Genomic DNA, 12,039 nt, shown 5'->3' on the forward strand with positions numbered 1-12,039 from the left:
TCCCACTCCCTCTCCCCCTCCCTCCCTCCCTCTCTCCCTCCCTCCCCGTCTCCCGCTCCCTCCCTCCCTCCCTCCCTCTCTCCCTCCCTCCCCATCTCCCGCTCCCTCTCCCCCTCCCTCCAACAGTTGGCAAAGAAGCAGTAGATTTGTCAAATGCAACGTGACTCATCGAGCCGTACAGCACAGAAACAGACCCTTCGGCCCATCCCGTCCATGCTGACCCAGATATCACAGAGTCACTGAGCTGTACAGCACAGAAACAGACCCTTCGGCCCATCCAGTCCATGCTGACCCAGATATCACAGAGTCACTGAGCCGTACAGCACAGAAACAGACCCTTCGGCCCATCCTGTCCATGCTGACCCAGATATCACAGAGTCACTGAGCTGTACAGCACAGAAACAGACCCTTCGGCCCATCCTGTCCATGCTGACCCAGATACTCCAACCCAATCTAGTCCCACCTGCCAGCACCCGGCCCATATCCCTCCAACCCCTTCCTATCCATGTCCCCATCCAGGTGCCTTTTAAATGCTGTAATTGTACCAGCCTCCACCACATCCTCTGGCAGCTCACTCCACACACGTACCACCCTCTGGGTGAAAAAGGCAGCAAATATAAAGATACTTAGTGGGAAAAATCACGTTTTGGTTGAGAGACACAAATGTGGAGGAAGAGCAAGGAGGAGGGGTATACTGAAAGGGGGAGGTGGACCCACACGAGACCCACTCGAGATTTCACGCTGAAAACTTAGTGACTGACTTGTCATTGCTACGAAAACCCAACGCCGCTCCATCACCCTCCCAGCAGCAACTCAGGATGTCAGCTCAGGGGGGTTTTTTTCACAAATTCGGTGAATGGTTGTCTGTTGGGGACGAAGAGGCAGACCACAGCTGAGTGGAAACTCCCCAAGCGTCAGTCTCTCTCTCTCTCTCTCCCTCCTCCCCCAGGGCAGTGCTGTGTTGGTTAACTCCTGGTCAGGGCAAAGCGTGTTCCCACCGCCTCCAGGTATCACTCCATTCCTCTGCCCTCCCAGTCACCCACAGGGGGAGGAGAACAGGAGGAGATTGTGTTTGACAAAGGGACTGGCGGGGGTCTGAGCTGTAACCGTGCCTCTATCGCGGGCCAGACTGTCTTGGATCAGCTGCTGGCGCACAACAGGAAGAGATTGTGAAGCTGCTGGCAGCTCATTCCACACACGTACCACCCTCTGGGTGAAAAGGTTGCCCCTTAGGTCTCTCTGATATCTTTCCCCTCTCACCCTCACCCTCTAGTTCTGGACTCCCCCCAACCCCAGGGGGGGAAAACACCTTGCCTATTTACCCTGTCCATGCCCCCTCATGATTGCATAAACCCAAAGACACGGTGCTGGAAAATCTCCGCAGGTCTGGCAGCATCTGTAAGGAGAGAAAAGAGCTGACGTTTCGCGTCCAACTGTCCAAGTAAAGCTTTGACAAGGGGTCATAGAGTCATCGAGATGCACAGCACGGAAACAGACCCTTCGGCCCAACCCGTCCATGCTGACCCAGATATCCCAACCCGATCTAGTCCCACCTGCCAGCACCCGGCCCATGTCCCTCCAAACCCTTCCTATCCATGTACCCATCCAGGTGCCTTTTAAATGCTGTCATTGTACCAGCCTCCACCACTTCCTCTGGCAGCTCATTCCACACACGGGTCAGTTAGACACGAAACGTCAGCTCTTTTCTCTCCTAACGGATGCTGCCAGACCTGCAGAGATTTTCCAGCATTTTCTCTTTTGGTTTCAGATTCCAGCAATTTGCTTTTATGATTTTATAAACCTGGACTTCAGGGCTCCCCCACCCAAGGGAAAAGACCTTGTCTATTTACCCTATCCGTGCCCCTCATGATTTTATAAACCTCTATAAGGTCACCCCTCAGCCTCCGACGCTCCAGGGAAAACAGCCCCAACCTGTTCAGCCTCTCCCTGTAGCTCAGACCCTCCAACCCTGGCAACATCCTTGTAAATCTTTTCTGAACCCTTTCAAGTTTCACAACATCTTTCCGATAGGAAGGAGACCAGAATTGCACACAATATTCCAACAGTGGCCTAACCAATGTCCTGTACAGCCGCAACATGACCTCCCAACTCCTGTACTCAATACTCTGACCAATAAAGGAAAGCATACCAAACGCTGCCTTCACTATCCTATCGACCTGCGACTCCACTTTCAAGGAACTATGAGCCTGCACTTCAAGGTCTCTTTGTTCAGCAACACTCCCCAGGACCTTACCATTAAGTGTATAAGTCCTGCTAAGATTTGCTTTCCCAAAATGCAGCACCTCGCATTTATCTGAATTAAACTCCATCTGCCACTTCTCAGCCCATTGGCCCATCTGGTCCAGATCCTGTTGTAATCTGAGGTAACCCTCTTCACTGTGCACTACACCTCCAATTTTGGTGTCATCTGCAAACTTACTAACTGTACCTCTTATGCTCACATCCAAACAACAGAGAATTTCACTTGAAATAGTGCTGAGGGAGTGGGCACTGTCGGAGGGTCAGTGCTGAGGGAGTGGGCACTGTCGGAGGGTCAGTGCTGAGGGAGTGGGCACTGTCGGAGGGTCAGTGCTGAGGGAATGTCGCACTGTCGGAGGGTCAGTGCTGAGGGAGTGCCGCACTGTCGGAGGGTCAGTGCTGAGAGAGTGCCGCAGTGTCGGAGGGTCAGTGCTGAGGGAGTGGGCACTGTCAGAGGGTCAGTGCTGAGGGAGTGGGCACTATCGGAGGGTCAGTGCTGAGGGAGTGGGCACTGTCGGAGGGTCAGTGCTGAGGGAGTGGGCACTGTCGGAGGGTCAGTGCTGAGGGAGTGGGCACTGTCGGAGGGTCAGTGCTGAGTGAGTGGGGCACTGTCGGAGGGTCAGTGCTGAGTGAGTGGGGCACTGTCGGAGGGTCAGTGCTGAGTGAGTGGGGCACTGTCGGAGGGTCAGTGCTGAGTGAGTGGGGCACTGTCGGAGGGTCAGTGCTGAGGGAGTGGGCACTGTCGGAGGGTCAGTGCTGAGGGAGTGGGCACTGTCGGAGGGTCAGTGCTGAGGGAATGTCGCACTGTCGGAGGGTCAGTGCTGAGGGAGTGCCGCACTGTCGGAGGGTCAGTGCTGAGAGAGTGCCGCAGTGTCGGAGGGTCAGTGCTGAGGGAGTGGGCACTGTCAGAGGGTCAGTGCTGAGGGAGTGGGCACTATCGGAGGGTCAGTGCTGAGGGAGTGGGCACTGTCGGAGGGTCAGTGCTGAGGGAGTGGGCACTGTCGGAGGGTCAGTGCTGAGGGAGTGGGGCACTGTCGGAGGGTCAGTGCTGAGGGAGTGGGCACTGTCGGAGGGTCAGTGCTGAGGGAATGTCGCACTGTCGGAGGGTCAGTGCTGAGGGAGTGCCGCACTGTCGGAGGGTCAGTGCTGAGAGAGTGCCGCAGTGTCGGAGGGTCAGTGCTGAGGGAGTGGGCACTGTCAGAGGGTCAGTGCTGAGGGAGTGGGCACTATCGGAGGGTCAGTGCTGAGGGAGTGGGCACTGTCAGAGGGTCAGTTCTGAGGGATTGGGCACTATCGGAGGGTCAGTGCTGAGGGAGTGGGCACTGTCAGAGGGTCAGTGCTGAGGGAGTGGGCACTATCGGAGGGTCAGTGCTGAGGGAGTGGGCACTGTCGGAGGGTCAGTGCTGAGGGAATGTCGCACTGTCGGAGGGTCAGTGCTGAGGGAGTGGCGCACTGTCGGAGGGTCAGTGCTGAGAGAGTGCCGCAGTGTCGGAGGGTCAGTGCTGAGGGAGTGGGCACTGTCAGAGGGTCAGTGCTGAGGGAGTGGGCACTATCGGAGGGTCAGTGCTGAGGGAGTGGGCACTGTCGGAGGGTCAGTGCTGAGGGAGTGGGCACTGTCGGAGGGTCAGTGCTGAGGGAGTGGGGCACTGTCGGAGGGTCAGTGCTGAGGGAGTGGGCACTGTCGGAGGGTCAGTGCTGAGGGAATGTCGCACTGTCGGAGGGTCAGTGCTGAGGGAGTGCCGCACTGTCGGAGGGTCAGTGCTGAGAGAGTGCCGCAGTGTCGGAGGGTCAGTGCTGAGGGAGTGGGCACTGTCAGAGGGTCAGTGCTGAGGGAGTGGGCACTATCGGAGGGTCAGTGCTGAGGGAGTGGGCACTGTCAGAGGGTCAGTTCTGAGGGATTGGGCACTATCGGAGGGTCAGTGCTGAGGGAATGGGCACTGTCAGAGGGTCAGTGCTGAGGGATTGGGCACTGTCGGAGGGTCAGTGCTGAGGGAATGGGCACTGTCGGAGGGTCAGTGCTGAGGGAGTGGGCACTATCAGAGGATCAGTGCTGAGGGTGTGGGCACTGTCGGAGGGTCAGTGCTGAGGGAGTGGGCACTGTCGGACGGTCAGTGCTGAGGGAGTGGGCACTGTCGGAGGGTCAGTGCTGAGGGAGCGCTGCACTGTCGGAGGGTCATTGCTGAGGGAGTGGGCACTGTCGGAGGGTCATTGCTGAGGGAGTGGGCACTGTCGGAGGGTCAGTGCTGAGGGTGTGGGCACTGTCGGAGGGTCAGTGCTGAGTGAGTGGGCACTGTCGGAGGGTCAGTGCTGAGGGAGTGCCGCACTGTCGGAGGGTCAGTGCTGAGTGAGTGGGCACTGTCGGAGGGTCAGTGCTGAGGGAGTGCCGCACTGTCGGAGGGTCAGTGCTGAGTGAGTGGGCACTGTCGGAGGGTCAGTGCTGAGGGAGTGCCGCACTGTCGGAGGGTCAGTGCTGAGGGAGTGCCGCACGTCAGAGGTTCAGTGCTGAGGGAGTGGGCACTGTCGGAGAGTCAGTGCTGAGTGAGTGGGCACTGTTCGAGGGTCAGTGCTGAGGGAGTGGGCACTGTCGGAGGGTCAGTGCTGAGGGAGTGGGCACTGTCGGAGGGTCAGTGCTGAGGGAGTGGGCACTGTCAGAGGGTCAGTGCTGAGGGAGTGGGCACTGTCGGAGGGTCAGTGCTGAGGGAGTGGGCACTGTCGGAGGGTCAGTGCTGAGGGAGTGCCGCACTGTCGGAGGGTCAGTGCTGAGGGAGCGGGCACTGTCGGAGGGTCAGTGCTGAGGGAGCGGGCACAGTCGGAGGGTCAGTGCTGAGGGAGTGGGCACAGTCGGAGGGTCACTGGGTTAAGGTGCAGATTGTATCGGGTTGTGTGGGGGATGGTTTTGATTGAGTTGGTGAGGGTGACTCGCCAGAGGGATGTGGATCGAGGGGAATCGGGAAACGACGGTGAGGGGAGGGGAGGAGGGGGGGAAGGGAGGTGGCGAGTTGTTGTTGTAATCTGGTAAGTGCTGGCTGGTGTGGGAGATCGAAGCAGAATTCTGAAAGCGATGGGGTTTGTGTGTTGGGGTCAGGTTTGGCGGTCGGGGAGGCAGCTGTCGGTGGGTGAGTACAGGTACAGTGGGATGAATGGCTATCCCTGGGACGGTCAGTGTTTCAGACGCTGCTCTGACCGAGGCATTGAGGGATTGGGAGGGGCATTACTGCCTCCTCAGAGTTTTCCCAACGTTCTCTCTCTCTCTGTAGATGGTGCGTACGATTCTCATCAGGTTCACCACCCTCCTCCTCGTTTATCTCTCAGGTAAACCCTCCTCCAGCCCCAACACCCCCTCCCTATCTCTGTAACTCCCTCCAGCCCCTACACCCCCTCCCTATCTCTGTAACCCCCTCCAGCCCAAACACCCCCTCCCTATCTCTGTTACCCCCTCCAGCCCCTACACCCACTCCCTATCTCTGTAACCTCCTCCCTATCTCTGTAACCCCTCCACCCCCTCCCTATCTCTGTAACCCCCTCCAGCCCCCTACACCCCCTCCCTATCTCTGTAACCCCCTCCAGCTCCTACACCCCCTCCCTATCTCTGTAACACCCTCCCGCCCCTACACCCCCTCCCTATTTCTGTAACCCCCTCCAGCCCCTACACCCCCTCCCTATCTCTGTAACCCCCTCCAGCCCCTCCACTCCCTCCCTATCTCTGTAACCCCCTCCAGCCCCTACACCCCCTCCCTATCTCTGTAACCCCCTCAAGCCCCTACACCCCCTCCCTATCTCTGTAACACCCTCCAGCCCCTACACCCCCTCCCTATCTCTGTAACCCCCTCCAGCCCCTACACACCCTCCCTATCTCTGTAACACCCTCCCGCCCCTACACCCCCTCCCTATTTCTGTAACCCCCTCCAGCCCCTACACCCCCTCCCTATCTCTGTAACCCCCTCCTGACCCTACACCCCCTCCCTATCTCTGTAACCCCCTCCTGACCCTACACCCCCTCCCTATCTCTGTAACCGCCTCCACCCCCCTCCCTATCTCTGTAACCCCCCTCCCTATCTCTGTAACCCCCTCCACCCCCCTCCCTATCTCTGTAACCCCCTCCACCCCCCTCCCTATCTCTGTCACCCCCTCCACCCACCTCCCTATCTCTGTAACCCCCTCCACCCCCCTCCCTATCTCTGTCACCCCCTCCACCCACCTCCCTATCTCTGTAACCCCCTCCACCCCCCTCCCTATCTCTGTAACCCCCTCCACCCACCTCCCTATCTCTGTAACCCCCTCCACCCCCCTCCCTATCTCTGTCACCCCCTCCACCCCCCTCCCTATCTCTGTCACCCCCTCCACCCACCTCCCTATCTCTGTAACCCCCTCCACCCCCCTCCCTATCTCTGTGACCCCCTCCACCCACCTCCCTATCTCTGTAACCCCCTCCACTCCCCCATCTCTGTAACCCCCTCCCTATCTCTGTCACCCCCTCCAACCCCCCCTCCCTATCTCTGTAACCCCCCTCCCTATCTCTGTCACCCCCTCCACCCCCCTCCCTATCTCTGTAACCCCCTCCACCCCCCCATCTCTGTAACCCCCTCCCTATCTCTGTCACCCCCTCCAACCCCCCCTCCCTATCTCTGTAACCCCCTCCACTCCCCCTCCCTATCTCTGTCACCCCCTCCACCCCCCCCTCCCTATCTCTGTAACCCCCTCCACTCCCCCTCCCTATCTCTATCACCCCCTCCACCCCCCCTCCCTATCTCTGTAACCCCCCTCCCTATCTCTGTCACCCCCTCCACCCCCCTCCCTATCTCTGTAACCCCCTCCACCCCCCCATCTCTGTAACCCCCTCCCTATCTCTGTCACCCCCTCCACCCCCCCCTCCCTATCTCTGTAACCCCCTCCACTCCCCCTCCCTATCTCTGTCACCCCCTCCACCCCCCCCCCTCCCTATCTCTGTAACCCCCTCCACCCCTCCCCTCCCTATCTCTGTAACCCCTTCCTCCCCCCTTCAGTTCCCTTGGCCCCTCCCCTCATGCGTTCCATCCCTTCGGTGCTCTCTCTGTCACCTTCACTCCCTCTGTCTCTTTCTCTCATTTTGTCCTCTCTCTCTCTCTCTCTCTCTCCCTCCGTCTACCTGTCTGCCTCTTTCCCTCTCTCCCTTCCTCTCTCTCTCTGACTCTCTGACAGTCTCTGTTTCTCTATCTGTCCCTCCCCTCTCTCTGTCTCCTCTCTGTGTGTCTCTCTCTCCCTCCCTCTCTGTCTGTCTGTCTGTCTCTCTCTTTCTCCCTCTCCAGCCCCCCCCCCCCCCCCGGGGGGGGGATTAGGAATTGGCTGGCTGGAAGAAGACAGAGGGTAGTAGTTGATGGTAAAGGTTCATCTTGGAGTGCCGTTACTAGCGGTGTTCCGCAAGGATCTGTTTTGGGACCATTGCTGTTTGTCATTTTTATAAATGCCCTGGAGGAGGGGTTAGAAGGTTGGGTGAGCAAGTTTGCGGATGATACAAAAGTCGGAGGAGTTGTAGACAGTGAGGAAGGATGTGTCAGGTTACAGCAGGAGATAGATAAGCTGCAGAGCTGGGCAGAAAGGTGGCAAATGGAGTTCAATGTAGCTAAGTGTGAGGTGATTCACTTTGGTAAGAGTAACAAAAAGATGGGGTACTGGGCTAATGGTCAGATACTTGGTAGTGTGGATGAACAGAGGGATCTTGGTGTCCTTGTACACAGATCTTTGAAAGTTGCCATCCAGGTAAATAGTGCGGTGAGGAAGGCATATGGCGTACTGGCTTTTATTGGTAGAGGAATTGAGTTCCGGAGCCCTGAGGTCATGTTGCAGTTGTATAAGACTCTGGTGCGGCCGCATCTGGAATATTGTGTGCAGTTTTGGTCGCCATACTATAGGAAGGATGTGGAGGCACTGGAACGGGTGCAGAGGAGGTTTACCAGGATGTTGCCTGGTATGGTAGAAAGATCGTATGAGGAAAGGCTGAGGCACTTGGGGCTGTTTTCATTAGAGAAAAGAAGGTTTAGGGGTGACTTGATAGAGGTGTACAAGATGATTAGGGGTTTAGATAGGGTTGACCGTGAGAATCTTTTTCCACGTATGAAGTCAGCTATTACAAGGGGGCATAGCTTTAAATTAAGGGGGGGTAGGTATAGGACAGATGTTAGGGGGAGGTTCTTTACTCAGCGAGTCGTGAGTTCATGGAATGCCCTGCCAGTAGCAGTGGTGGACTCTCCCTCATTATGGGCATTTAAGTGGGCATTGGATAGGCATATGGAGGATAGTGGGCTAGTATAGGTTAGGTGGGCTTGGATCGGCGCAACATCGAGGGCCAAAGGGCCTGTACTGCGCTGTATTCTTCTATGTTCTATGTTCTCTCTGTCTCTCCCTGTCTCTCTCTCTCCCTCCCTACCTCTGTCTGTCTCTCTCTCTCTCTCTCTCTCTCTCTCTTTCTCCCCCTCTCTCTCTGTCTCTCCCTGTCTCTCTCTCTCCCTCCCTACCTCTGTCTGTCTCTCTCTCTCCCTCCCTACCTCTGTCTGTCTCTCTCTCTCCCTCCCTACCTCTGTCTGTCTGTCTCTCTGTCTCTCTCTGTCTCTCTCTTTCTCCCCCTCTCTCTCTGTCTCTCCCTGTCTCTCTCTCTCTCCCTCCCTACCTCTGTCTGTCTCTCTGTCTCTCTCTTTCTCCCCTTCTCTCTCTGTCTCTTCCTGTCTCTCTCTCTCTCCCTCCCTCTCTGTCTCTGCCTCTCACCTTTCGGACTGTGTTACAAACTACTCTCTGACCCCAGTCTCTGAGACACCGGTCCCCGCTGCTTTCTGCTATAACCTGATGTTGTCTCTCTCTCCCTCTCTCTGTCTCTCTGCTCTCTTGACCGCTGTCAATTGCTGTTATTTATTCTGTGGGATGAACAAGGGTTCATTTATATTTTTGCACAGGATTTTGCATTGAATCGACTCTCCTGGGAACATTGCAGCCAACAGAGAGAGAGGGCAGGGGTAAGTGACAGACTGAGACTCACTCACTCTGCAGACCAGGGCAGGCTCACTCAGCTAATCCCAGGGACGGAGGGACTGCCTCATGAGGGAGAGGTTGAGTTGGTCGGGGCCTGTAACTCGTTGGAGTTGAGGTGAATGAGAGGTGACTTTATTGCAATGTGCGGGATTCTCAGGAGCGATGGACGGTTGGGGGAGATGTGGAGAGGGGCACCATCTCAGAGTAAGGGGTCACCCACTGAAGACACAGATAGGGAAGAATTTCTTCCCTCTCCGAGGGGAGTTGGGGTCGTACAGGACATTGGTGAGGCCCCTTCTGGAATACTGTGTCCAGTTCTGGTCTCCCTGTTATAGGAAGGATATTATTAAACTGGAGAGGGTTCCGGAGAGATTTCCCAGGATGTTGCCGGGAATGGGAGGGTTGGAGTTATAACGAAAGGCTGGATAGGCTGGGAGTTTTTTCCCCGGAGCGTCGGAGGCTGAGGGGTGACCTTATAGAGGTTTATAAATCATGAGGGGGACAGAGAGGGTGAATGGTGGGTGTCTATTCCCCCAGGGTGGGGGGGGATTGAAGACCAGGGGGGCACATGTTTAAGGGGAGAGGAGAGAGATTTTAAAAAGACACGAGGGGCAACTGTTTTCCCCAGAGGGTGGTCTGTGTGTGGAATGACCTTCCTGAGGAAGTGGGGGGGGGGGACAGTTACAACGTTTAAAAGGGATTTGGATAAGGACATGGACAGGGAAGGGTTGGAGGGAGATGGGCCAGGAGGAGGCAGGGGGCGGGGACTGGGTTAGTTTGGGGATTAGGGTCAGCACGGGCTGGATGGGCTGAAGGGTCTGTTTCTGAGCTCTGTGGGTCAAATCTTTGGAATTTGTTTCCCCTGGAGTGCTGTCGGAACTGGGTCATGGATTAAAGCTGAGAGTTTTAGTCAGGAGGGTGGAACTGAGCGGTAGAGGCAAGGGACTGGAACTGGGGATGATCGAATTGGCCAAGATCTCATCAAATGGCAAGGAAGACTGGATGGGCCGAATGGCAGCAATGTTTGGTTTTCAGCAATTCACTACTGGGGGGGGGGGGGGGGGGGGTGTGATCCCATGTACCTGCTGCCCCTTGTCCTTCTGGATGGAAGTGGCCGTGGGTTTGGAAGGTGCTGCCTGAGGGTCTTTGGTGAGTTTCTGCAGCACATCTTGTAGGGGGGGGGATGGTACACACTGGGGGGGGGGGGGGGGGGGGGGGGGGGGGGGGGATGGTACACACTGCTGTTACTGAGGGTCGGTGGGGGGGGGAGGGGATGGTACACACTGCTGTTACTGAGGGTCGGTGGGGGTGGCGAGGGGATGGTACACACTGCTGTTACTGAGGGTCGGTGGGGGGAGGGAGGGGATGGTACACACTGCTGTTACTGAGGGTCGGTGGGGGAGGGACGGGATGGTACACACTGCTGTTACTGAGGGTCGGTGGGGGGAGGGGGGGGGATGGTATACACTGCTGTTACTGAGGGTCGGTGGGGGAGGGACGGGATGGTACACACTGCTGTTACTGAGGGTCAGTGGGGGGGGGAGGGGATGGTACACACTGCTGTTACTGAGGGTCGGTGGGGGGAGGGAGGGGATGGTACACACTGCTGTTACTGAGGGTCGGTGGGGGGGGGAGGGGATGGTACACACTGCTGTTACTGAGGGTCGGTGGGGGGGGCGAGGGGATGGTACACACTGCTGTTACTGAGGGTCGGTGGGGGGAGGGAGGGGATGGTACACACTGCTGTTACTGAGGGTCGGTGGGGAAGGGAGGGGATGGTACACACTGCTGTTACTGAGGGTCGGTGGGGAAGGGAGGGGATGGTACACACTGCTGTTACTGAGGGTCGGTGGGGGAGGGAGGGGATGGTACACACTGCTGTTACTGAGGGTCAGTGGGGGGGGAGGGGATGGTACACACTGCTGTTACTGAGGGTCGGTGGGGGGGGGCGAGGGGATGGTACACACTGCTGTTACTGAGGGTCGGTGGGGGGAGGGAGGGGATGGTACACACTGCTGTTACTGAGGGTCGGTGGGGAAGGGAGGGGATGGTACACACTGCTGTTACTGAGGGTCGGTGGGGAAGGGAGGGGATGGTACACACTGCTGTTACTGAGGGTCGGTGGGGGGGGGGAGGGGATGGTACACACTGCTGTTACTGAGGGTCTGTGGGGAAGGGAGGGGATGGTACACACTGCTGTTACTGAGGGTCGGTGGGGAAGGGAGGGGATGGTACACACTGCTGTTACTGAGGGTCGGTGGGGGGGGAGGGGATGGTACACACTGCTGTTACTGAGGGTCGGTGGGGGACGGAGGGAATGATACACACTGCTGTTACTGAAGGTCGGTGGGGGGAGGGAGGGGATGGTACACACTGCTGTTACTGAGGGTCGGTGGGGGGTGGGAGGGGATGGTACACACTGCTGTTACTGAGGGTCGGTGGGGGGAGGGAGGGGATGGTACACACTGCTGTTACTGAGGGTCGGTGGGGGGGGAGGGGATGGTACACACTGCTGTTACTGAGGGTCGGTGGGGGGGGAGGGGATGGTACACACTGCTGTTACTGAGGGTCGGTGGGGGGGGAGGGGATGGTACACACTGCTGTTACTGAGGGTCGGTGGGGGACGGAGGGAATGATACACACTGCTGTTACTGAGGGTCGGTGGGGGGAGGGAGGGGATGGTACACACTGCTGTTACTGAGGGTCGGTGGGGGGTGGGAGGGGATGGTACACACTGCTGTTACTGAGCGTCGGTGGGGGGGAGGGAGGGGATGGTACGCA

General features: G+C 57.7%; 1 protein-coding gene across 5 annotated transcripts in view; it reads left to right on the plus strand.

Moving 5' to 3' along the window:
• Positions 1 to 12,039, plus strand: part of LOC148139430 (uncharacterized) — a 53,759-nt gene that overhangs the window by 451 nt on the left and 41,269 nt on the right. For all 5 annotated transcript variants that reach the window (XM_087980772.1, XM_087980774.1, XM_087980771.1 and 2 more), the window contains exons 2-3: positions 5,517 to 5,571; positions 9,183 to 9,242. In XM_087980772.1, coding sequence (XP_087836898.1) covers positions 5,517 to 5,571; positions 9,183 to 9,242 — 115 coding nt within the window. The remainder of the gene's footprint in view (positions 1 to 5,516; positions 5,572 to 9,182; positions 9,243 to 12,039) is intronic.

The sequence above is a fragment of the Chiloscyllium plagiosum genome, unplaced genomic scaffold (assembly GCF_037043375.1).
Source record: "Chiloscyllium plagiosum isolate Xiang-an unplaced genomic scaffold, Cpla_swu_hap1 HiC_scaffold_38, whole genome shotgun sequence".
Lineage (NCBI taxonomy): Eukaryota > Metazoa > Chordata > Chondrichthyes > Orectolobiformes > Hemiscylliidae > Chiloscyllium > Chiloscyllium plagiosum.